Source organism: Amphibalanus amphitrite, unplaced genomic scaffold, assembly GCF_019059575.1.
Source record: "Amphibalanus amphitrite isolate SeventyFive unplaced genomic scaffold, NRLGWU_Aamphi_draft 000373F_arrow, whole genome shotgun sequence".
Classification (NCBI taxonomy): Eukaryota; Metazoa; Arthropoda; class Thecostraca; order Balanomorpha; family Balanidae; genus Amphibalanus; species Amphibalanus amphitrite.
This window is the reverse complement of record NW_024881867.1, coordinates 522014-549318: the sequence shown is the minus strand read 5'-3', so window position 1 is coordinate 549318 and position 27305 is coordinate 522014. Positions and strand designations below refer to the sequence as shown.

General features: G+C 47.9%; 2 protein-coding genes across 2 annotated transcripts in view; both read left to right on the top strand.

Moving 5' to 3' along the window:
• Positions 1–6398: 6398 nt before the first annotated feature.
• LOC122389828 (unconventional myosin-XVI-like) lies at positions 6399–8640 on the top strand. Its single transcript, XM_043382236.1, has 2 exons — positions 6399–6904; positions 8237–8640. The coding sequence occupies exons 1-2, from the start codon at positions 6707–6709 to the stop codon at positions 8474–8476; spliced, it is 438 nt and encodes a 145-aa protein (XP_043238171.1). The 5' UTR covers positions 6399–6706; the 3' UTR covers positions 8477–8640.
• Positions 8641–20815: 12175 nt separating this feature from the next.
• The window catches only part of LOC122389810 (pre-mRNA-splicing regulator female-lethal(2)D-like), a 42301-nt gene continuing 35811 nt past the window's right edge, over positions 20816–27305 (top strand). The window contains exon 1 of the mRNA XM_043382216.1: positions 20816–20981. The gene's annotated coding sequence lies outside the window, so the exon portion shown is untranslated. The remainder of the gene's footprint in view (positions 20982–27305) is intronic.

The window sequence follows — 27305 nt, the reverse complement described above, 5'->3', positions numbered from 1 at the left end:
CGTTTTGGCCAGCCTTTTGTAAATCTTTTGAACAAGTGATTCGCATCAGTCAACAATAAGGGCATATTTGATATCAACCCTCGCGCGTAAAGGTGAAAGGGACAGAACGGACCTGTCATCTATCCAACCTGAGTATAGAATATAGATTCATGATGGGATGCTTACTGCTTTGCATGACCTGACCTGACCTGACCCGACCCGACGTACCCCAAATACATGAATACACCAGTAAAACGCCTTTTGGGCGAAGAACGAGCGAGCGAGATAGTGAGCCCTGCACGTGCGGAAGGGCGAGAGGGTACTTCCAACGGGCTTGCGCAAAGCACCCTTCTAACCGGTCGCTAGCGGTGTACCAAATTTGAACGCAATCGGCCCAGCCGTTCCTGAGATCTGGAAGCGGCATTCTGCACGTGCGCACGTGCAAACGGGGTCCAAACTGACTTTTGCACGGCACCCTACTAACTGGTCCCCAACCGTGTACCAAATTTGAGCGCAATCGGCCCAGCCGTTCTCGAGATCTGGAAGCGCCCCTTGCACGTGCGCACGTGCAGTAGCACCTTAACCGCAACACATGGGAATACATTGCCTGGTGGGTGCCTACCTGTATGCCAAGTTTCAGCGAAATCGCCCCAGTAATTACCGAGTTACTAAAATGGGAACAAATTTGACACCTCTTATTGTTGTATTTTGCACGTGCACTGGGGGTGACCCACATGCATCGAGAGTATCCTATTTTTGGTAGAAGAGATGCTGCTACCCTACAAAAATTACCGCAAGTCAATCGCCCAAGCGGCTGCTGAGATATGAGCCTCTCAAAATCACTACTTTTGCAAAACAGCTTGAATACCCTTGACTTTTCACGTGGCACGTGCCACGACGGTCACTGAGGTGTATCAAAAGTCAATTACGGGGTAGAAGGGATGGGGCTACCCAGCAAAAAAGACCGCAGGCCAATCGGTCGAGCCAATGGCGGCGGAACGGGGAGGGCACCGGGGCACCGTGCCCCCCCCCCCTTTGATTTTGGCATTTTAACATTAGCCCTATGGGCGTTGCATGGAAAGAATGGGACCAAAAGTCGGCAATGCCCCCCTTTAATTGAAGGTGTTCCGCCGCTACTGGGTCGAGCGGTTGCTGAGATATAAGCCTCTCAAAAGCGTTACAGGCCGGGCAATGCCGGGCCGGGCCGCTCATACTGAGATTTTTCCGTTATATTGAAAAGACTCGCTTCGCTCGCTGCGCTCGCTCGCTCGTAATCATATGATCAAAACAAAAATCAAAATCAAGACGCCAAAAGAAGTGTTTTTCTGCAAAACTCTGCCTTGATCCAGGGGCCGAACAGCTGGGAAGGATCTCCTACTTAGCCCCATCCCTTCCCCCATAATAACCAAGCTGCAAAAAGGCCAATACAGGCGAGGATTAATAAAGCACAACTGTCTTAAAGGCCTATTTTTATCAGTTTCTCTGTACTTGAATTCTCATTTGTCCCCATCAGTCAGCATAAATTGATAGCTAACAGAATCAAGCAAAGCAGTTTAAAAAAGAAGTTGATAAAAGCTGACCCCCACCCCAGTCAGGTTGCCAGTAGCTACCCCCAAAATTAAAAGGTCCCAACCCATAAATGACTGGATTCCTGGACTTCAAACTATAGTGCCTATTTGTATTGCCTAGAATGTAGGTGGAAGGCAGAGTTGGCCGGAAACTGGTAAGCATATGTTCTTAATGGCAAATGAGAAGTTCTTGGCTCCATTGGACAGATATGCGATAAGCATCCTTTACCTTTTTTGCAACTCTTCACCTATGGCAAAAAAGGTGAACATCTGAACTGAAAGGAACTCAAGAAAATGTGGATACACCTCAACTTGCACACGAATCACAATCTTCCTTGTCATGAATCTTCTTGTCAAATCATGAATGCACTTTGTCAACAAAATGTGTAAAACACAGCATGATGTCTAGCAGAGCCTAGCATACCATTTTAGCAATAAAATGAACAGGAATCTTATAAGACCATGAACTGACAAACATAGGTATACCTGAAACATTAGTCCCTAGCATGTTCATTTGCAGGCACTATACAGTCAGTGAATAATAAACCGAAGGGCTGACACCCAGTGCTGGAAATGAGGCCGCTTTCTGGTCCCGGCGTTTTATTCTCCGGGCGGGTTAATCCCGTCCAGCGCTTAGCCTTTCGGGACCCACTCAAGGTCGCGGTTGTTTTCACCGCTCGGCCCAGTCGAGATGCAAAGTTGATAGTCAAACGAAGCTTATTTAGGGTCAGCCAAACCAACCTAGTCTGGAGTTACTGTTAAATGTATGCATATAGATGAAAGAAAAAGGTTTTGTTGAATCGATTAATTTCGAAGTCGTATATTCAGATGCCCAAAATAAACTTCGTGTGACTATCAACTTTGCATCTCGATTGGGCCGAGCGGCGAAAACAACCGCAGTTCTGAGAGGGTCCCGAAAGGCTAAGCGCTAGACGGGGTTAACCCAACAGGAGAATAAAATGCAGGGACCAGAAAGCGGCCTCATTTCCAGCACTGCTGACACCCACCCTGTAGGTATTATTTAGTTCAGCATATGTCAATGCAGATAAGCAAAGGTGTCATTTATTAATAAAAAAATACTCACATTTTGAGCTTCCTTGCTAGTCACCAGCCCATAGAGCAGCACTGTCTATCAATCAAACCTGCAAAACCAGAATGTCAAATATTTTCCAATTTCAATTCAACATTCCATGAACTATGAAGGCCTTCAATTTATATCAAACATGAAATCAACTTAGGACCATTGAAACAACACTTGTAGTCTGTTTTTATTTTTCTTCGATTTTCCTAATCTATCTAGTCTGGTCTGTCATATCTGTCGCTAAGCCAATTCCACACAGCACTACACTAAATCCGCACCTCACCAAGCCAAAATCTGCACCGCACTGCACAGAATCCCCACCAGCCCAACAAGCCCGCACCAACGAGATCTCGTAAAAATTGCCAGCTTGCAGACTGGGGTTGAAAGCTGTAGGTGGGGTTAAGTCAGATTTGGCTGGATTTGGTTGGATTTGGTTTGGTTTGAGTAGAAAGCAATTCTCCTTGGTTGTATACAAAACAAGTGTGATGCGATGCCAGCTAAACGACTACTGAAGTTCTTACTGCTAAAATATTCAATTTCAATTTCAAATTATGTCTGGTTAACACCTGGAGATTATGCCTTCAAAAATGAGCTTCCTTTGATGTCACTCGTGACAGCTGGCTGAAAACTAAAAAGAAACTCAAAAAGAAAAGGAAACACAACACCACCTACTTGGTGATTCAGATTATTTGAGATTTACCCAGGCCCATGTCGTCCCCTATCTCCGCGTGTGTCCACTAACACGAATGACGTCACGCATGTGGGCGGAGCTATGGGCGGAGCCTAACGCACGCGGCAGTCCAAGCCGCCATATTTGAATTTATATTTTAATAGAATCTTGCCGATATTTTGGGTGAAGTCACTTTATATGGATAGCTTGGCGACAGTTTAGCTATACGAATAATAATTTATTATGGATGTGCGTATATTCAGCTTGGAATTGCAATTAAAGTTCCGCACCGCATAGATTCGAACTCGGGACCTTTGGAATACTGCGCGGGCACGCTAACCACTACACTACCGCGACCGCGCGGCGGCCGGCGGCAGGGAGGCTGCGGAGACATGAGGGGACATTTTACGCTTTTGTGAAAAAAGCAAAAGATTTAGCGAAAAACACGTAATAGATAACTTGCAGAAAATTGTCTGCTCTTTCAGATAAGATACTTAGGTTTGATATATCTTGTGCAGACTTCATTCTACAGTGCTTCGAAAATCGCTCATTTACATGGGGATTGAACGGGGCTTCGAGACTTGACTCCAAATGACGTCACGAGCTGACGTCACGAAAAGGTAGAATCGCCGGACGACCCTACCTGGTATATAGGGCCTTGGATTTACCTACTGAATTACAACCAAATTTAACCAGCTCAGTATGAACAGATATGACTATCATAAAGAAAAAGCACTTTGATGTTGATTTAACTTTTGATTTAAGCTCAAGCTTAAGATTGATACCTAATAAACCCCTCGTATAACCCTGAAATTGAGTCCCTTCTCTGAAAAAGGACAAGGATGAGGAGAGCAAAAGATAAATTGATATGCGGATAAAAATAAATTGAAATTGAAATGTTCACTTACCGACTGTTTCCAGCTACTTCACTCCCTGGCTGTAACCATTTGATTTGGATTGGTATTAATGTTGAATATCTCGCAGATTTTCTTGCCGATCCAAACCCCACCCACAACAACTTTCTAATGCAATGGCATTGGCAATTGGCATGCAATAGCATGCAAGAAACGCCATGCAAGAAAACAAACAATTGCCCAACAATTGCCTGAGCCGCTTACGTATTTGTGCGCTACAAATGTAAAACTTGTATTGCTACCATATACAATCATAAAGGAAAATGAAGGAAAGTACTACCTTTGCCATGCCTTGGCCCGACTCACTATGGCGCGCGAATCCAAGAAGGTATGGGCGGCCAAAAGGCGAGCTTCATCATCCAACCTCGCCATCCTCAGAAAAAGCCCATTCGCATCCTCCCTCAGCTCCTTTACCGGGCTGGCGCCTGGCGGTCAGTGGTCACCCCACCTGACAACTAGTGGATGAGGTCATACCAACGAGGCAATCCAGTCCCAACGGGATGGTCTCGCCTCTGCGGCTCCCTGTTGGTGACGGTGTCTCACACAACCCAATATGTTGATTTCTAAGTCCTGTCCTCATATCCCATAGTTCTGCAATGATCTCTTTAGAACGAAAGTAAAAGCCTGCTGCCAACAAACAAAAAAGGCCAGCTTACGACCAATTTTCACTTGGCGAATGCTACAATAGTGTCGTGGTTCGTTTCTAAGCTGAAATCGTGGCCAATATCCAGGCCTTTAGTTTAACCCTCGCCCGTATTGGTGTTTTTCCAGCCGCGAACGTATAAGGGGGGGGGGGGGGGTCCGTTGGACCCCCCCCTTGCCGTTTCGCCCCTGATCGAGCTAGAGCTTCGCGGAAAAAACGAGCGTGTTGCCCGTGACAAGAGGAAGCCGATGATACCCAATTTTAAGGTCCTAGGTCATTGGTTGACGTTGCAGGTCAGGTCAATGACCCCAAAGGCGGGAAAATCGGGACCTGTTAGAACGTCGTGAAGTGTGGCTGCAATGGGGTTTTTCGGGGTGCTGATCACGAATATCATGTTAGTTTTGATCACAGATGATGTCTTCATGTATTTAGGCCAGGTCGGGTCAGGTCAGGTCAGGTCAACCATAAGGGTATTCGTAGTAGGTGGCAACCGCCTCTGACAGCTTCGTAACATGTTACGAAGGCACCAAAACTACTTCGTAAATGTTCATATGGTTGCTAAATTCGAATTCAGCTCCAAAAACTGGCCTAGAAACATGTAAAACTCGAAAAAGTGAACCGAGGTCATCAAAGGTCAATGACCTGACCTGACCTTCAGGAGACCTTGACACCCACCCTAATGCATGGGGGCAACATCATATCACATGTTTGAACGCTTGAAACCACGAAAAGACTGCAAACGCGCGGCTAATGCGAGCCGACATACGCCGAATCGCGATTCCAGCCAAACATGGTCTCGAAAAGTAGGTCACAGGTCAAAGGTCCTTTGGGTCAGGGTCATGAAATTTTCAGGGTAAGTGTGAAATTGATGAACGCGAGGGTACTGAAAGTTTCGTCGCGATCGGCCGCTTTTTACGCGAGTTATTTGCGAAAAACCATGGGGGGGTCCGTTCGACCCCCCCCCCCTATACGGGCGAGGGTTAAGTTATCAGTTAGGTATGCAGGTATGCAAGCACTTACTGCTTACAGTAGGTACTGGTTAGGTACCTACCCAGTACCTAGGTACTGGGTAGTAGGTACCTACCTACTAGGTACTGGGCCGAGCCCTCGGTCATGTAGCGTTTGTACAGCATATAAAGCTTTGCCGTCCACGACCGTCCACCGTCCACGGTCCACGGTCCCCTTCCAGCGAGCCAGCGACAGTGCAGCTGTGCGTGTGCCGTGTTCGATGGTCAGCCGCCGCCGCCGCGGTCGGGCCCCAGACCCGACCCGAGCGCGCCGCGGTGACGATATAGTGAAAGTCAGCCGCGCGGCGCGTCCGCCGTTCGGAGAGCGGCAGCTCCCGTTTGTTTATAAGCGACCATCAGGACAGGAGGACCAGTGAGTGTTACAGCTGTGTCCCAGGTAAGAGCACTTGCCCATCAGGGGATATCCGAGCCCGGGGAAGCCAGGGTTGAGCCCGTCAGCTTATAACATCAGCCGCTGGAAACTTTATAGCAATTGTAAATAATCCTATTTATTTTTATACGTCAAATATGGCAAGATGGTCGTCTTAAAACACATTATATAGGTACCGTACACAGCATGCCTCTTGCTAGTTAATACATCGTCAGAAATCAGGTAATGATTTTATATCCTACATTTACACAACCGTCAATATATTCGTGCGTTGAGGTAAACGACCGTACAAAGGTTGAAGGAATAAAAGTTAGCGGTCAGCTAGATAGAAAGGTGGAGATAAATAGTTCACGAAAAATCCAGAAACATAAATAAGATAAATCGATCATAGATCGATCAATAAATAAAGTAACCAGCCTAGCGCCGTGTTCACCGTTTTCAGATTTGCTGACCATGAAGCCCTGTGTGGCGATGCTGGCGGTCGGAGTGGCCCTCCTGGGTGCTACCGCTGCCCAGGAGCAGTACAAGGGCTACTTCCAATACCTGAACGTGAAGGCGCCTAAGGAGTATGAGCACGGCTACAAGCGCGGCAACGAGTACCACAACCGCGACCACTACCAGCAGAACAAGGACCACCGCTTCAGGGCCAAGGTAAACGGACGCGGCTTCAGGAGATACTTGGACTGGGAGGGACTCCAGTCCGGAAGTTGGGATCCGGAAGTTATGCCACGATTAATGGGTCGATAGTCACTATAGTGACTATTGACCCATTTATTGTGTGTGACCTCCGGATGTTCAGCTTCAGACATAGGTATATTAGAACTATACTAAGTTCTACGGCCTTGTGAAATCGATCGTACAACTAATTTACGAATTATCTATTCATTTTTTGTAACTCATTTCACAGCTCGTTAACCCTAGAACGCCTAGGGGGGGGGTTGTATCAACCCCCCCCCCCTGAGGTTTTTTCGAAGTGCACGCTAAACGGCTTGTCGTAGCGGGCTGAAATTTTCAATACCCTCTGGGGCAACCTTTGCGCATCTTTTGCCGAAAAAAAATTGGTCGGGTCATGTCAGGTCACGGAGTTATGACGTCATAAGAGGTACAGCCTCCGGCCGACAGTTACCAAACGTGTGCGCCGAATCCCTAGGTTTTCTGCCGGTGATACCCACATTGTTTGATGGATCATGATGAAACTTCCCATGCATGTTGGGGCAAGCATTGGCTATCGTGTGGTGCAAGAAAATTGACCGGGTCAGGTCAGGTCACGGAGCTATGACGTCACAAGAGGAACAGCGTCCGGTACTATTTTTGAAAAGCGCCCGAACCACTATTTTGCTAATTCTTGTCACCTCAATGGGAATATGCAGCAGTATTAGCTTCTATAGGGAGCAAATGGACCTCCCAAATCCAAAAATACAATCAGATTTCAAAAATTTAAATTTTGATTTTTCGAATTTCTGCCGCCGACTGTGACCTTGCCGACTTCCGGCACTCCCAACGCGCCATTTTTAGAGCTAGGGAAACTAAATACATACCAAACGATAGAGAATTGATCAAGGAACACGATAGTGAAGGTTTCAAGTCGATATCTCCCACCGTTTTGCCGCAATCGCCGCGGAAAGTTGAAAAAGTTTGATTTTTTCGGAAAATTTGACCTTTGACCGGTCATAAGTAGGTCAAATGTTGACCTAGGACCAAAAAATATACCACCAATCGCGAGATCTCGTTGAGAGCAATCCGTTGGTTTTTTCCGCTAAGCTCTACGACCTTCCGTTTCGAAACGCCAGGGGGGGGGGTCGTAACAACCCCCCCCCCCTGGTCGTTCGTGTTATGAGAAATGGCCTGGTCGTGCGAGGGTTAAAATTTGCAAATGCGTTAAACGTTATAACTAACTAGCTGCCACATATTTATCGCACACAACCGTTATACGATGATTTGTGGGTTGAAAGAACGGTTTATCAGTTCATGTTCTGATTACAGGTCGGCTGGAACGATAAGTCGGGAGGAAGCGGAGAGCATTACTTCGAGTACAACCACGCACCCAAGCAAGCCGAATATAAGGAGCCGGCTCCGTACGCTCCGGAGCCGGCCCCGTACGCTCCGGAGCCGGCCCCGTACGCTCCGGAGCCGGCCCCGTACGCGCCGGAGCCGGCCCCGTACGCGCCGGAGCCGGCCCCGTACGCGCCGGAGCCGGCCCCGTACGCGCCCGTTTACGAGTGATTGACAGACTGGATGAGCAAACGAGAACCGTACAAGGGAATAGCTAGTCGATGGCAGCAAATACCAGGCGCTTTCATTTGTTATTTGTTACAGCTTCGCACATCGAAGCTGCACCTGAGTGATCCGCTTGTTTATTGTACTCGTATGTTGGCAGTCGAATACATCTAGGTACTTTTCGAATGGGGATACTTCTTGCCTGTGCATTGTGCAGTACCTACACATTACAGTAAGTGCTGCATGTGCATTGTGCATTGTGCAATGTCCATCTTCGCAAGTACGACTGGATCTTTTTGATAAATTTAGCCCGAATGTTTAAATGGACGGCGGGATTGACAGAGCCGGAGCTCACGCTAAGCATGGAGCTTGTTGCGTAGACTCCGACCCCTACCGTCCGATGGCGCGATTCCAGGTAACGGGAGGATTTAGATGCCAAAGTTTAAAGTGACCATCCCACCTTAACACTAGTTTTGAGTTGAGATAGCCAAATTGGTGGCCATGGCCTGCAAATACCGGTTTGGGCACTCACAACATCGAAAAATGCTTTAATTCGGAGATATGGAATTTCAAACTTGCAGTTTTCGGATTCTAAGGGGCTAATGCATTGAGATGCCCCCTTAGAATTTGTGACGTCAGCGGTGATCTAACGATTTTAAAACCTTATACTAACATCTTTGTGAAGCAGTGGTGGTATATGCTATTTGCGCGCAACATCTGCCGCAAATGCCGCACTTCCAAAATGAAATCGCTAGGAACAGCGGAGATCCAAAAAAAGTAAACAGAAGTAAGTCTAATTTCTTGAAAACCGGTGAATATTTTTCGGTGAAATTTGGTAGATATTCGTTTTTTCTCTTTCTGAACCGAGCGACATCACTTTCATGCAAATTCGTTAACTTTTTTGAAGGTGGGAGCCGGGAGGGTCCCTTTAACGTGCCCATCAAAGCCGCACACGGGCTGTCACACTCAGCTGACTTCAACTGGCTGCGGCTGTTCCCCCATCCGCAGACCATCCACCGATCAGGAGTCTCAAATATCGAGCGCCGGAGCGTCTCGAACCCGGGCTCTCACTACCGGGAGTACAACGCTCTACCAACTGAGCTACGAGACAGGCTGATGACTGAATGAAAGAAAGACAGTATGAATGAAAACTTTATATTGTTTTCTTGTGCAATGCTAATTCCTACTAATATCAGGATGAATACATATTATCCCACACCGTCCACCAAAGACTGTTTATCATTGACCCGAGGCACAATGAGCGAAAGTTATTATATAGTGATGTGAAATTGATGTGTTGAACGTACTGGTATACTAGTCATTTGAAGTTTGTTACACGTCTTATTAGTAAACGTTATAATTGTTTGTTAAACGCGTTTTAGCAGTTTTATTAAAGGTAGTGTGCCACCTTTGAAAGATTTCCCATTTTATTTTTCCTAGGATAAGAAGCTTCTGTGTTTACCTAATATCGCAAAAAAAAAAAAAATGGGCCTGGAATAGTGCTTTTTTCGCCTAAAAGTTTATCGGTTTTTCGATATGTATAACAACTGTAGTGGGCTGACCTGCAAACAGGCGTCGGCAACAACCGCGAATGCGGCGCACATGTGACAATAAGCAAAGGTCATTATAGAGTTACGACGTACGGGAATGAGTTATCAGCTGTCTAATCGTAGACAACACAATGTCGAGCCTTAAACTGTAAGCCTGTATTGGTATTGTTTCTTTTATTTGGCTGTCGAACATTATTTATGGTTTGAAATATGATTTTATGTAAAATAATTGATATGAAAAAGCCGTCTCTTAAGTTATGACCCCATTTCACCACACGCAAGTGGCAGAAATGACAATGATCAGCTGACGCATTTTTCTTTGCCGAAGTCAGAGCGCGCGGCCCGACGCACCACCACCGCACCACAAAGTATGAGCAGAAGCCGCGCCCAAAGCCAGGGCCCCGGTAACGTGAGGTAGCCGAGTCGGGGCAGCGTGCGCTGACCCAAGCCGGGGCCGCAGCTTTGGGCGCGGTCTACCGCATCCCCGCTGGCAGCCCCGGGCTATCACATGACACCGGGAGGACGCGCGGCCCCGGCTTGGGTCAGCGCACGCTGCCCCGACTCGGCTACCTCACGTTACCGGGGCCCTGGCTTTGGGCGCGGTCTACCGCACCACCTAACAGGCGTGTTCGAAACCGCAGGAGATTATGATGAACGGGTTTATCGAAACTTGATTGGATGAGCATATCGGTAATAGCGATTTCAGTGTGTGCATTTATTGTTCATAGTGGTGTGAAATGTGGTTGGGGTACGACCGACAACCCGTCGGGGCGAATTTCGCACTGGGGTACTCAAAATTTGAAGAATTTAAGACGTTTCCATGAGTTTTGAAGGTATGGATAAGTTCTAAAAATCCGGTTCTCCTTATCTGGGCCATTAACTCCATACGGTCCAGGAAAGCTGGCACACTACCTTTAATTCAGACAATCTACAATGATTCTTTATGAAGGTATCAAATGATTAAAGTTTATGTCAACCAATCGACAACACATCGATGTGTTAAACATGGTTACTGAACGTTTAGTGGTAGGTATGATAGGCGTTTATATGTAGCGAGAAGATGTTAAAGGGCTTTTTAACGTATAATATGCAGAAACCATTTAAATTATTAAGTCAATTTTAATTTATTTTATGGTCGTGAACTCGTGACGGGGCTGGGTTGGTCCGTTCATACCGACATTTTCCACAGATAAACTCGACCAATCACTCTTTAAATATCCCGCACTAAAATCCATGTTTATCATTGAATCGCAGGGCAGGCAAGGTGTGAAAATTATCGAGAGCCGTGTAACGAACACGCTCAACGGTTGCTATGGATTTCAACAAGTTACTAAACGTCTAATAAACGTTGGAAACTATGTTAAGTGTCTAGTGGCTGTGTTACCTATTCAGACATTCCGTATGAGTGCCTGATAAAGGAATCCATATACTATATTTATAGTGTCATAGTTGTATATAAATAACTACTAAGGGGAAAGTGGGGTAAGACGGGCACCTTAACTTTGGAGCCATTTTTCGGCCGGTTAAAAACATCATAGAAACGGGAAACTGAGTGAAAACCTTTTTTAGACATTTTACTTCCATTTGCCAGAAGATGAGACTTAGAGCTGATTCATCAAAAAAAACTACAGCTTTTTTTGCAAAACCTTGCAAAAACCCGTCTTACCCCACCCCATGGGGTAAGGCGGTCACATGGGTAGGGCAAGATGGCCAGCTTCTTTCACCGACCAGCGCAGCTCGCAACAAATGCCCGAGATTAGCCGCATTGATACAGTCGCTCGTTGGTCTCAAGTGCTTCGGAAAAGGCAGTATACGAGATTCGTGCAGAAGGCGTATGCTCGTATATAGGCCCTAGTTCAGAAACCTTGTAGAGCCGTTTTTCACATTCATTATTCGAGAATAAACTGTGCCGAAGGAATATTGCTAACATGTCTGTGAGTATCAAAATCTAACATATTCTTAAATGCTTCTTTTTTCCTACAGCAACAAAAATATTTTCACCACTACAGGGCCCATTGGATCCATAGTTGCCCGTCTTACCCCAAACTCAATATCAGAAGCTCAGCATGATTTTTCTCTGTGGACAATTTGATGCAGGCAAAGCAAATCCGCGGTAAACATGGTGGCATAGGTATGTGTGTACCACAAGTGATTGCGAGTTTTTAACTCTATAGTGCTGCACACAAAAGCTTGCACAATATATATTATGGATGTTTTCAATGAGATGAGGTTCATTCGAGGTTTTTAAAGAAATCAAAATAAAGGATTATTGACTGAACACAAATTCACCAGACTTCAATGGTGGTGTGTAGTGGAAAAGGCAATTCTGGTCCTAATTTTTCTCGCTCGTAGCGCTATTGGTTTGGTCTGCAGAAGGGGTGCCCGTCTTACCTACCCTGACCGTCTTACCCCACTTTCCCCTATGCACCACGCATGCACTCTCCTATAAAAACAAATTGGTAATAGCAAATAAGACGGCGGCGCGGGGGGATCCAACGTTGGCCGTCAACATGGGAGAGTGAAACCGAAACAAGCGACTACGGTGATATGGCGGCGCAGCTGAACCGACTGGAGCGGTAACCGGTAATCGGTACAGCAGGCGATACGGTGTGTGTGAGTGTTGTGTTGTAACCGAACCACCTGCCATTAGCCGACAGCAGGTGCGCAGCCGCATCGCTCGGTGAATGGGAGGACTGTGACGTAACAGGTAATGACGACCATGCACTGCGTCATGCGTGATGTGGATTCGAGTGATAAGTGGAAATTGCTTAGAAATCGGAGGAGTTTCCGTTGTTTATAATGTGATTACTGCGGTTGGGCTGCTCGAAAACGATGTATTACCTACAATTGCTTATGCTTAATGTTTTATTTTATAAACTTAGTCCGAACATTTTGAATGGAAGGATTTACCAGGAAAGAGACCCCGCCAAGCGAAGCTTGTTGTGTTGGCCCTGCCCTCTACTCTCCCAGCCAGCAATTTGGTTTGGCTCAAGTCCGTTTTGCCCCGGCAACTCCGACATGCCAGATTTGGGCCTGTGTACAGGGTGCGCAAAAAGTTCTGGCCCATTTCTGTACTTACTACTTCGATCAACGAATGCAATCGGAGTAAATATTATCAACGCTAACACCAAATACTGGTTTGCATTATCAAACCAGATACTTTCACTCGCCTCATGCGCGATGTAACCCCCTTATCGGCAATGACCCTCTCCACACGGAGGCGGAAAGAGCTGCATGTCTTGATGATGCAGGTGGGGTCCTTCGTCTCCCACATTTTCACGATGTGTGCGTTCAGGGCCTCCAAATTGGGATGGGACACTCCCTGGACCTCATCCTGCTGCAACGCTTTACATAGATGCTTTAGTCAATGGGTTCAGGTCGGGTGACTGAGGGGGCAATATCTCATTAAGCCAGCAATGGGCTTCTCCCCTGAGCTTCTCCGTTTGCTTGTGCTGGGTGGAACTGGTCAGTAGCGGCGGAACACCTTCAATTAACCCGCGCCCCTCTGGGGAGGCGATTCATAGCCCCCTCTCGTTTTTCTGCAATAACTTCTAAACCGCTTGACGTATCGACGCCAAACTTTCAGTACCTTCGGCTGCATTAATTTGACACCTTTTTGTCAAAATATGAACTTCGTAGCTACCATATGTCGGCCGGCAATGACGTCAGAGTGACGTCATATTCAGCCGATTTCGACGCAAAACATTGAGCCACGGCAATCGCTCCCAAGAGCTCAGTTTTTAAGCTAGATCCAATTTCTTTGCATGAGAGGACTCAGAATAGACTGCGCTATCAAATTGTTATCTCAGATTGTCAAAATGTTGAAAATTTTGAAAATTGTTAATACTAAAACTCAAAATCTATATTTTTACCTATATTTTTTCTTTTTCTTTTTGCTTTTCGAAAAAAAAACAGAATACATGTGATAGAACACATGCTTTGGTATGATTTACTCTAGCATGTTTTAGCTAAATTTCTTCATAAATGGCCAAGTTATACGAATTATTGCAAAAAAATTCACAATTACAAATTTTTCAAATCAATTTTTCAGTACGTATTTGATATCGTACACCAATATAAATAGCACCATCGTGTTCCTGAGCTCAAACTGCATCCAATAGACACCTTTTTAGTTGAAAAATTTTAAGTTCAAAATTTGACCTTTTTTACCTGAAAGTGGCCTGACCTAAATTCAACTCAAAATGGCCTCGAATGACACAAACGACATCAAATTCAAAATGTATAGCCTAAATGGACCATAAAACAAGTGTCACGTGACCGACGCATGATATAATATTTCCGTGACATGTGGTGACCTGACCCTGACCTGAAAATCAAAATAAAAGCTTGGTACCCTCAGCGTATCTAAAGCATCTGTTCACGAAAGTGTAAACCAAAAATGAGCCTGATCTGACTTGTAAGACGGCGGCCAGAGCCCAAAATGTGAACAAACAAAAATGCTAATAATTTTTACTTTGACCCAGGGCCTCCTCTAACATGTTAACTGGGGGGGGGGGGCGCGGCCCCCCCAGTGATGCCGCTGGCCCCCCCAGTTGAGCTGAAATCGCGTCACTGGGGGGGCCACGCAGTTAAGCAAATCACGTAGAAAAACGAGGAAATTTCACTGTAAGCTTACCAAACAAACAATCCAGACTATCTCCACGATCACCATTCACCACGTTACTAATTTTAGTTTCCTTATATCGTTGGTTTCTTATCTATAGGTTTTTTTTTAAAGATCCGCCTAGGATGAGCCGCAGAATGAGGTCAGACATTGCAGATTTTACAAACGAACGCCGACTGAAGCCCAAATGGGGCATCACTTTGAGAAGGAAACAGCCCGAACGGTCGCCCTCTATAGTCTCAATCAGTCAAGCGCTTACGGTTCAACACGGGGAAGTATTATGTTTTCTTTTTTCGGGAGACGGGTTTATTCTTGAAGAGTAATTTTTTACGGTCAAATAAGAGTGCGGCTGAGCTTTATAGCACCATATATGTAAAAGCTTTTTCCAGTGTTTGGCACTAACAGCGATAAGCCCTCTCACTTATTGAGGGGTTGATAGACCCCACCCCTAGCTTTTTTGCGAATAACTCGCATAAAAATTGGCCCAGCGTGGCAAATGTTTTAGTAAGTATTCTCGCGATTACTTCAATTCTACACATTTCCTGAAAATGTACATAATTACCCTGTTCCCTGACCCTCATTCTCATTGACCTGTGGCCTGTTTCTTGAGTCATTTTCAGGCAAATAGCTTTTTAGGATGGTGAGCTGTTTTCAGGCAGGTAGCTGTTGGTTTCCAGCGTTTGGGAAATCGATGCCTAAGCCCTCACATTTTCTGCGGTCGGTTAGATTCCTTACGCACTGCTGTGCCGTTTAATGCTTTTTTTAATAAAGGCATTTTGTTTCATTTTCGGAAAGCCGGAAGCTTTCGTCGATTTCGGACGTTGCGGGGGATATTTACCCCAAATGTCACCCTGCCCGTGCCGGTCTGGATCCACCGGTATAGGGTCAAGTGGCCTACTATTTCTTTATTTTTTTTTCTCAAAATAAAAATAAAAATCATGGCATCAGGGCTGTGACGAAAAAATTAGTGGCCTAAATCCGATGAGAAAACCGGATTTGGGGGTACCCTAGGTTTGGCTTCTGAGCCTCTGGCCCCCCCCCCCCCCCAGTGAAAATTCCTTAGAGGAGGCCCTGCTTTGACCTGACCTGTGACGTCATCGGTGATCTTGAGGTCAATGCAATTAAGTTTCGTTCGACAGTTTTTCCGGGGCTATCATGACGCCGTTTGAATTTTGCCGATCAGCCCAGTAGTTTCGGAGTTAGGAGGGGGAGCTATGAAGAGCCCCCACCCCCAGTAGGGCGCAGGTTAAAGGGGGGGGGGGGCACTGCCGACTTTTGGTCCCATTCTTTCCATGCAACGCCCATAGGGCTAGTGCTAAAATGCCAAAATCAAGGGGGGCACGGTGCCCCGGTGCCCCCCCCCCCCGTTCCGCCGCTTATGGAACTTGTGTTGTTTACGGGTGTTCTGTCCTGCTGGAGAGCGAAATCGACTTTAGGATACGTCTTCAGGATCCATGGGATGACGTCACTGTCAAGCAGACGTTCATACATCGTCCCGTTCATCCTCTAATGGGCGTTAATGAGGACGATTGGACACTTTTTGCCGCCCGAGCCGTGGGCTGTCCTGGATGGCCTGACACATTCTCAGAGTTTTGACTGGACGTGACCGGCCAGACCTCGGGGCATCCTCTAGGATCTCTCATATTTGGCTTTGATACGCGTAATTGTTCGTAGGGGGCTCCAAATTTCATCGCAACCTGCTCAGCAGTCATGCCCGATTCGGCCGCCGCGCGCGGGTATCCAATCCAATCCGGGTATCTTTGTTCGACATCTGGCTGTATTGAAGATATTGCGTGCGGCTATACAGGGTGTAACGAAATTATCCGGACATCTATTTTTTCGCCATACCTGCTCGCACAGTTTCTTTTTTAATGTTAGAAGCTGGAAAATTAGATGAATGCATACCTCTGGTATCTGCTCTCAATTCAGCAGTGACCTGACCTTGCGAAATGACTCTTGCTCTGAGTAAGAGTCGAGTCGCCGACGGGTTCATTTGATAGTTTTCGTTTAAGGCAGTGGAGAGAAGGGAATACAGTAGCTCGTTTCGTAGTAAGTCTACCTGTTGGTGGCATGGTGGTATGAGCCAGAAGCTGGTCTGTCAGCAGCTGGACATCAGCAGCAGCCAGTAGCACATCTGCCTGAGGCGTAATAAGCTGGGACTTGGTGGCAGACTCAGCCCGGCCTCGATCGCAAAGGCCGCCCTTTTCCAAGTGGTGAGGAGAGTTGTCAAGATAGCGACAAGGAAACGGCACCAATTAATCCGCAAACTGACTCGAATTCTTACCAAGGCAGAATAATAAGAGGTCCCACATCATGATTCACCGTCACCCGCCCTTTAGCTTGGTTTTATTGCCCTTCAAACTGAAAAAGACAATGAAATTGACGGGAAAACACCCAGTCCACCACCTTTGGCCTCAGGCCAGGGCGTGTTTAGTGGTTGAAGGAAGACATGAATGAGGTGGCCTGGTGGGATGGAAAGCTGTTCGAGCTACGATGTCCGTTGAACCGTCAAATCGGCCATGTGTGGGCTGCCAGCAGCTCGAACATGCCGGCCGTCGCCGGCGTCAAACATCCGGCCAAAATCCAGACCTGGAGCATGTTCAGCTGCTGTGCAATATTCAAGCTGTTCATGACGCCACAGAAAACCACTATCAGTGACGAGTATTACCGGCGCAACATCCTGGCTAGCGATTGGTTGGAGCCACTCAACCAGACGGCACAGGAGGGGTCGGTTTCTGAACGCGTACTGATGCCTGATTCAAGCCGCGCAGTCTTCATGCGGGGCGGCGCACCACCTTCAAGTCCCTAGCAGAATGAGAAGTGATGCCGAGAGGACCTATTGTTCTTCTGGGCTAACGGGCTATGGCTTGGAAATAGCTCCCATCCCAATTCCATCGATACCTTATGGACTATTGTCCAGCAGGAGATGAATGAGGGGACACCCGCCACCAGCGCCGCCCAACTGTGGGCACAGGCTAGCAAGGCGCTGCTCTACATGAAACCCACTGTGCTGGAAAACCCAGTGGCTGGAATGCTCCAGAAATTTGTACCTGCGCTTTTATGAAAGGTGGCTATATAATAATTCAAAAGAGAAAATATCAGATTGTCTTGCTTCTTAATTACAGCGCGAAGAAAGATGTCCGGATAATTTCGTTACACCCTGTATTGGCTTCCCGAAAAGCAACCACAGCACGCGTAGGAGCGCTTACTGTAAGAGGGCCAGACCTTTTTACCCACCCTGTAAACGGAACGCCGTCGCCCGTCGGAATGGGGCTTGGGTCGATATGGTTCAATTCCGGTTAGCCACTCTTTGCCGTAGCGCTCCGAAGTTGGTACGGCACCGTCACGGCGTGCTACGGCCTACGGCCAGGTCCGGCAGTGCCTCGTAGCAGTAGCGCCTGCTCTGGCTAACTGTGGGTGAAGTACGGTTGAGGTACGGCACGACTGATACGGCTTAAGTCCGGCCGTGGTGCGGGCGAGCTCCGGGATGTCGTTTCAGCTCCAGTAGGTCCCCAGACATTGCCCGTACTTCGGCCGGAGTATAAGCTCCGGAACTAGCCAGAGTAAAACCATATACGGCCCAGACCAATTTTCCTGGCTGGGAAGCTATCAAAGCAATACGGCCCCTACGACGTGACTCAGGTGACCCAACAGAACCATGGGCAATGACATTTAACCAGTCAGGCTAAACTTGCCCAAAAAACATGGTCGAAAAGGTTGTGTTGTAAGGCAGCAGCACGTACCCAGCCAGCAAATTTGGTCTGGGCCGTTAGCTGGTTTTACTCTGGTTAGCTGCGGCATTTGCTCCGGCCGAAGTTCAGGCAAGGTCTGGGGCTCTACTGAAGCTAACACATGATCCCGGAGCGCGCCCGGACCACGGCCGGACTTAAGCCGTATCAGCACTCAACCGTACGGCTGTGGCTGAAGTAGGTACCTCAACCGTACTTCAGCCACAGTATAAGCCAGAGCAGCTACGAGGCAGCCGAACCTGGGTGTTCCGCCGCTACTGGCCGTAGGGAGCCGGACTTGAGCCGTGGCAGGTAGTCGGACTTGAGCCAGCTTTGGTAGTCCGAAACCATACCAACTCGGTAGCGCTACGGCAAAGGCTGGCAGTAGCGGCAGACCACCTTTAAGGGGTGGGGGGGGGGGGGGCACTGCCGACTTTTGGTCCCATTCTTTCCATGCAACGTCCATAGGGCTAATGTTAAAATGCCAAAATCAAAGGGGGAACGGTGCCCCGGTGCCCTCCCCGTTCCGCCGCCTATGGAGGCTGGCTAACCGGAATAGAGCCATATCGACCCAAACCCCGGCTCTGACGGCGTTCCGTTTACACCGGCCCAAGTCTGGCATGCCGGAGTTGCTGGGGCAGAACGGACTTGAGCCAAACTAAATTGCTGGCTGGGCAGTACTGCTTCCGTTAGAGCGAATGAAAAAAAAGAATCGTCTGGACCTTACAACTAGGTAATTAGCAGCTCTGAATCTGGTAGCAGATTGGTGCTACCATTAGACGCGTTTACATACGGTTTGTTGCAAGCTCATATCTCCGTCTGTGATGTTGCAAAAGATGCCAATGGTGCTTAACAATTTACAAATTGATCCCCTCTAAATATTTGAAGACCACTGCATCGAAATTATCGCCAAATTAACGAGCTAGAGCCTCGTCAAATATGCTATGTAAACCGGGTTATTGCTAAAATTGCTTCGACCAGAAATAAGACGACATTTCTAAGCCGGTAATTTCGTTTTTAAATTTTCTCATAAAATAATTTTTTATCAAATCTTTTTGCGTTTTTATAGAGGACATTTTTGTGAAAAACTCTGCTGTTTTTTAATATTCGAAAACATTATACTAGATCTTGCACCACTACAGACGTTTGTAAAAAATACATTTATGGTGCATATTGTCGTTGGTTTGTCGCGGTTGTGTGTTATGTGGTGCGACTTGGGATGACGAAAGATGATTATTGGCTTTACCGATGAAAACAAACACGTCATTCTCCTGTGGATTCCGTCCCACGTTGGAATACAGGGGAATGAAAAAGCGGACAAGCTAGCCAAAGAAGGTCTTCATCTCCCATCTCGAAATCATCTCGCTCTCCCCCTTCCGGATTTTCTGTCTTCGCTCTTCCGTGCCTTCCAGAGATACCGCCAAAAATGCTGGATAGATGATCATACACCACATCTCTTCTCCATTAAACCGAAACTTTGCCATTTCTACTCTTCCCATCAAAACACAAGGATCAAAGAGAGAGTCCTAGCCAGGCTCCGGCTCGGCCACACACAACTCACCCACAACTACATCCTGGACAGAGCACCTCCACCCATATGCCACCACTGCCGCGACCACCCACGCTACACCATCTCACACTTCCTCCTCCACTGCCCACACCTACACCAACACCGCAGACATATAGTACAATACATTAACACACATGGACTCTCTCTCGACCTTCCGACTCTCCTGGGCGACACTCATCCGGATATCCACGACCTTCTGTTCGTCTTTCTCGCCGACGCTCGGATCATCAAGAGCCTTTAGCGTGTTAGGGCCGCGGCTGCCGCCCCTAAAACGCTAATCAGAGCCCTCGTCTCCCGGCTCACCCCCAAACTCACTCATTAATTAATCGCGGTTACAGGGCTTTTTCCCTCGCGCCGTTTTGGCTTAGGTGCGAGGTTTTTGCCCTTTGCGTTAGGCGTCGGGTTTTTTATTATTTAGGACTTTTTCTCCCGACCATTACACCCCACAACAAGGCCCCGCCGGGGGGCTGGAGCCTAGAAGGTCTTATACCTTCTGTCAGTGCGATGAAAGCTTCCCGGCTCCATTACACTGACACCAGCTCACAAGTGTTCATGTCTATCATGTATTGTTAATAAAAGTCATTCCCACTGTTGTGTTTGCGACTCCAGACATCTCGGCTCTTTGGCTGTACACGTAAGTACCTCCCTTAGCTTTGGTTCCACATTAAGATAGGATCCCACGTTGTTTTTGCTACCGGGTTCACATAAACCGGTTTAACGTAACACTTGCTGCCCGGCGAAAATTGCCGGAGTAACTGCCCCCTGCTCGGGAATGGCACTAGGCCGACCGAGCAAAAAAAAAAAAAAAAAAAAAAAAAAAAAAAAGGATGACGAATGGTTGTGTTGTGGGAGATACTTTTGGATTAGTGTCATCATTTGGGTTAAATTATTCGTGAGAAGTAAAAATGACGATATTGCGGACATTCTAATCCAAGAATAGACGGATTGTTACAAAGTTAGAGCCGCTGAGACTGCGACAAACAAGAACCAAAGTTCCTTGATCCCGCCCATCGAGATTGCTCCGGTCACGGTCGATAAGGACGTTCATAAAGTTGGCTTCAAATTCGGATTCGGATTCCAGCACAACATTCGTGGAAAAAATGACAAAAACGGACCCCTCAGAATCGATTTAAATTAACAGGATAGATAGAGCAGGACATGCTTATTATGAAAATAAATCATTTAGGCTTGGCACCCCCTAAGAACTGAGAAATCTTAGGTCAAAGTTCAAGGTCATTCTCAGCGGACCCTTTGGATTCTCGTAAAAATTTGCACACCTATAGTCCGCAACAAGCTGATTTCAAAAATATCATATCTTACTTTGGCAAGCAGCACGAACTGATATATAATAGGTCAAAGGTCAGAATCAAGGTCACGTTTGTGTAATACAGGAAGTGGAAGTGACCACGTGGTCAGGTGAGAAAAGAAGGACCCCTTAGATTTCTATATATTTTTGCTCAATGATGTAACCTGTGTCAAAAATTCTACTGCTAATTTTTCTCGTTTTGGCAAGGTCAAATTACGGAGAAATGACGGGTCAAATGTCAAGGTCATTTTGAGCGGACCCTTTTGATACACATATAACTTTTTATTCCAATACAGTTTTTGATGCTGATTATTATTCTGTGCATTATTAGGCTTGGCAAGTCTCAAATTATTTTCAAATAATTAAACAATTTAACATATAATTTGCCTATCCCAACATGGCTACCGTGCGAGCACGTATCAAAACCTTGATAAAAATAACAAATCGAAAATCTGAGGAACGCGATTTGACATTGGACGTGCCCCGTGCAAGTGCACTGGCCTTAGGCGGTTAGGCGTGCTGAAGAACTTGATTTGGTAGGTATAGTGTGCTTTGGTGTGGGTTATTGTAATTCTAATCTATTGCACGTTGCCTGATTTGCGACACAACTTAGTTGTAAGTAGTGTCAGTGTCGCAAGTTGACCATACCTTGGGGAGGAGGTCACAGGTCATTCGGGTCATTGTCTCGAAATTTACGTGGTACGTGTAAAATTGTTTAAACTTGAGATCCTGAAAATTTTATTGCAATCTGTTGCTGCTATTGCAAGTTATAGAGCTTGAACTCACAGGTCGTCTATGAGGCCTCCATCCATGCCAGCGAGAGTGTTGAAAATGGTGCATAATATGTTATTTCATTGGGTTATTCAGGGATTGGAAGTAGCCTAACACCATTCCAGCAACTACTGGCGAATCCAGAGAGGCGGTCTTGGATGTTATAAGGGTCATCCCCCCAAAATTCTCCCGATTCCAAAAACGTGTCCCAGATGACACCCATGACCTCCAATGAGCTCTGTGATGACCCCAAGTTGACCTCTGTTACCTGATGTGTCCCAGATGACCTCAGTGACCTCCAATTGAGCTCTCTGATGACTCCAATCTGACCTCTGTGACCTTAGGTTCCCAGATGACCTCCAATTGAGCTCTCTGATAACCCCAAGTTGACCTCTGTGACCTGACATCTCCCATATGACCTCTGTAACCTCTACGTGACCTCTATGATGACCCCAAGTTGACCTCTGTGAGCTGATGTGTCCCAGATGACCCCCATGATCTCCAACAGAGCTCTGTGATGACCCCAAGTTGACCTCCATTACCTGATGTGTCCCAGATGACCTCAGTGGCCTCCAATTGAGCTCTCTGATGACTCCAATCTGACCTCTGTGACCTTAGGTGTCCCAGATGACCTCCAACTGAGCTCTCTGATAACCCCAAGTTGACCTCTGTGACCTGACATGTCCCATATGACCTCCACGACCTCTAAGTGACCTCTCTGATGACCCCAAGCTGACCTCTGTGACCTGACGTGTCCAAGATGACCTCCATGACCTTCAATTGAGCTCTGTGATGACCCCAAGCTGATCTTTTTGACCTGACGTGTCCCAGATGACCTCCGTGACCTCCAGTTTAGCTCTGATAACTCCAAGCTGACCTCTGTGACCTGACGTGTCCCATATGACCTCTGTGACCTCTAAGTGACTTCTCTGATGACCCCAAGCTGACCTCTGTGACCTGACGGGTCCCAGATGACCCCCATGACCTTCAATCGAGCTCTGTGATGACCCAAGTTGACCTCTGTGTTTTGACCTGTCCGAGATGACCTCCGTAACCTCCAATTGAGCTCTTTGATGATCCTAAGCTGACCTCTGTGAACTGACGTGTCCCAGATGACCCTCATTTGACCTCTCTGATGACTCCAAGCTGATCTCTGTGACCTGAGATGTGCTAGATGACCTCCAGTATATCTCTCTGATAACCCCAAGTTGACCTCTGTGACCTGACATGTCCCATATGACCTCTGTGACCTCTAAGTGACCTCTCTCATGACCCCAAGCTGACCTGTGTGACCTGACGTGTCCCAGATGACCTCCGTGACCTCCAATTGAGCTCTGATGACTCCAAGCTGACCTCTGTGACCTGATATGTCCCAGATGACCTCCAATTGAGCTCTCTAATGACCCCAAGATGACCTCTGTAACCTGACGTGTCCCATATGACCTCTGCGACCTCTAAGTGACCTCTCTGATGGCCCCAAGCTGACCTCTGTGACCTGACGTGTCCAAGATGACCCCCATGACCTTCAATCGAGCTCTGTGACGACCCAAGTTGACCTCTGTGACTTGACGTGTCCGAGATGACCTCCTTAACCTCCAATTGAGCTCTTTGATGATCCTAAGCTGACCTCTGTGAACTGACGTGTCCCAGATGACCCTCAATTGAGCTCTGTGATGACCCCAAGTTGACCTCTGTGACTTGACGTGTCCCATATGACCTCTGTGACCTCAAGTGACCTCTCTGATGACTCCAAGCTGATCTCTGTGACCTGACATGTGCCAGATGACCTCCAATTGAGCTCTCTGATAACCCCAAGTTGACCTCTGTGACCTGACATGTCCCATATGACCTCTGTGACCTCTAAGTGACCTCTCTCATGGCCCCAAGCTGACCTGTGTGACCTGACGTGTCCCAGATGACCTCCGTGACCTCCAATTGAGCTCTGATGACTCTAGGCTGACCTCTGTGACCTGATATGTCTCAGATGACCTCCAATTGAGCTCACTGATGACCCCAAGTTGACCTCTGTGACCTGACGTGTCCCATATGACCTCTGCGACCTCTACGTGACCTCTCTGATGACCCCAAGCTGACCTCTGTGACCTGACGTGTCCAAGCTGACCCCCATGACCTTCAATCGAGCTCTATGATGACCCAAGTTGACCTCTGTGACTTGACTTGTCCGAGATGACCTCCGTAACCTCCAATTGAGCTCTTTGATGATCCTAAGCTGACCTCTGTGACCTGACATGTCCCAGATGACCTCCAATTGAGCTCTCTGATGACCCCAAGTTGACCTATGTGACCTGACATGTCCCACATGACCTCTGTGACCTCTAAGTGACCTCTCTCATGACCCCAAGCTGACCTGTGTGACCTGACGTGTCCCAGATGACCTCCGGGACCTCCAATTGAGCTCTGATGACTCCAAGCTGACCTCTGTGACCTGATATGTCCCAGATGTCCTCCAATTGAGCTCACTGATGACCCCAAGTTGACCTCTGTGACCTGACGTGTCCCGTATGACCTCTGCGACCTCTAAGTGACCTCTCTGATGACCCCAAGCTGACCCCTGTGACCTGACGTGTCCAAGATGACCCCCATGATCTCCAACAGAACTCTGTGATGACCCCAAGTTGACCTCTGTGACCTGACGTGTCCCAGATGACCTCCGTGACCTTTAATTGAGCTCTGATGACTCCAAGCTTACCTCTGTGACCTGACATGTCCCATATGACCTCTGTGACCTCAAGTGACCTCTCTGATGACTCCAAGCTGATCTCTGTGACCTGACATGTCCCAGATGACCTCCAATTGAGCTCTCTGATAGCCCCAAGTTGACCTCTGTGACCTGACATGTCCCATATGACCTCTGTGACCTCTAAGTGACCTCTCTCATGGCCCCAAGCTGACCTCTGTGACCTGACGTGTCCCAGATGACCTCCGTGACCTCCAATTGAGCTCTGATGACTCCAAGCTGACGTCTGTGACCTGATATGTCCCAGATGACCTCTAATTGAGCTCACTGATGACCCCAAGTTGATCTCTGTGACTTGACTTGTCCGAGATGACCTCCGTAACCTCCAATTGAGCTCTCTGATGACCCCAAGCTGACCTCTGTGGCCTGACGTGTCCAAGAAGACCCCCATGACCTTCAATCGAGCTCTGTGATGACCCAAGTTGGCCTTTGTGACTTGACCTGTCCCAGATGACTTCCGTAACCTCCAATTGAGCTCTTTGATGATCCCAAGCTGACCTCTGTGACCTGACGTGTCCCAGAAGACCCCCAATTGAGCTCTGTGATGACCATAAGTTGACCTCTGTGACCTGACGTGCCCCCAAGTTGCCCTTTGTGACATCACAAGTGACAAGTTGACCTGACATGTCCCAGATGAACTCCAATTGAGCTCTCTGCTAACCCCAAGTTGACCTCTGTGACCTGACGTGTCCCAGATGACCCTTAATTGAGCTCTATGATGACCCTAAGTTGACCTCTGTGACCTGACGTGCCCCCAAGTTGCCCTTTGTGACCGACGTGTCTCAGATTGCCTCCGTGTCTCCAATTGAGTTTTGTGATGACCCCAAGTTGACCTCTGTGACTTGGCGTGTCCCATATGACCTCTGTGACCTCTAAGTGACCTCTCTGATGACTCCAAGTTTACCTTTGTGACCTGACGTGTCCCAGATGACCCCCATGTCTCTCTCTCTCTCTCTCTCTCTCTCTCTCTCTCTCTCTCTCTCTCTCTTTCTCTTCACGTGCCGGTGTCGCGGATCCTATAGGCAAATTTTGTACATACCAGTGTTGATCCCCAGTCTCTGACCGGACATGTATTTTTCCTTCCCGCAGGATGCCGGCGGCGGCGACGACAGTGCGCCGGCGCACATCTCTATGGAGGTGGACACGGCGACCCGTGGGCGACCGCCGCTGCCGCGGTTTGCTACAGGTGGCCATGGCCACTAATCTGTTGGAGGAGGCGCCCCCGGCACAGGTTCCAACCGCCGGAGACGCGGCAGAGACCGGGCAGTGGGCTGGCTTCCAGTCGCAATACGACGCGGTCGTGACAGCGTCTCAGTGCACAGGAGCCGCGGCTGTGGACGATTGTTGAGAGACGGCGCGGGGCACCGATAAAAGCTTGTCTGCTGGAGGTCAAATCCTGTCTGCTGGTGGTATATAATGCCGCGTAGCCCCGTGTCCGTGATGATCTTCTAAGGCCGAGCTAGCTACACTAAGCGTGACCGTCCAGGAAACTAGAAAGCACCCACGTCTACTGCGTGTTCGTGCTCACTGGATTCCCTTGATACCGGCTTCTACGATTATCCATATTTTCCTTGAGCTACCGTATGCCCACGCAAGCGTGATAACGAGCGAGTACCATGCCGATAATACGATATGTATGAACAAGAATATCTTGTGATTGAAATTGCACAGCCATGCACTACCGAAGTTCATCGCTGAAATAGCATCTAGACCTGTGTAATTTCTTACTGTTAGCTCGACAGTAGTTTCGGTAGCAGACAGTATGTAGACTACTTGTGTCTTGTAGACAGTAGAGCTCGTCTTGACGGCGAAATGTCATTGTCCAATTTTTCACTGTCCGGCCACCGCGGGATGGCATCACCACTGTATGTCACGCCGTGTACATTATGAGCTGACCTTTCCGTGACCTTTCACTGGTAGCCCGCTACATAGCCATGAGGGGTCGGTGTGTCTGTCGTTGGGCGTCCCGACCGGTCCGCCGGTCTCCGGCTGTCTGGGTGACGAACGGCGTCTGTGGCGACCCCGCTCGGGACGCACCAGCCGCTGGCTCTCCAGCAGACGGCACACGACCTGGGTGTTACCCGTTGCCATTATCCATTATCCATTAGCAATCCACATGTGCCTATGTCTGTTTTCGTTGTGAATAAATGTTTGCCTTGACAAGCGAGTTGAAACATCTTTCAATCGCCCAGTGTCATTCGATGCAATGCCCGATCACATGCCGTCGAAAAGGCTATCTCACTCCACGCTGGGGCTCCTAGATTTTCGCGCCTGATGGGGGAGGGGCTGAACCGTGAACCCCCCAGTGAAGGGGCTGAACAGCCCCCCATCCCCTCGATTCCAACTCAGCTCCTTGACTAGATACGTGTTGGTAGTATTAGAACGAGTATTAGAACTCCACCTGAGACGAGGCCACTTACCTGGTGCCCTCACCCTGCTGACCTTGAAAGACACGAGCCTAAACTTTTAGTGTAGCACAGATGCATGCTAAGGCGTGCCAAAGAACGGCGGCGCTACCGTCTGATCGC

Coding starts and splice junctions, on each gene's coding strand:
- LOC122389828 (XM_043382236.1), top strand. CDS start 6,707: ATGAAGCCCTGTGTGGCGATGCTGGCGGTCGGAGTGGCCCTCCTGGGT. Junction 6,905..8,236: donor ACCACCGCTTCAGGGCCAAG/GTAAACGGACGC, acceptor TTCTGATTACAG/GTCGGCTGGAACGATAAGTC.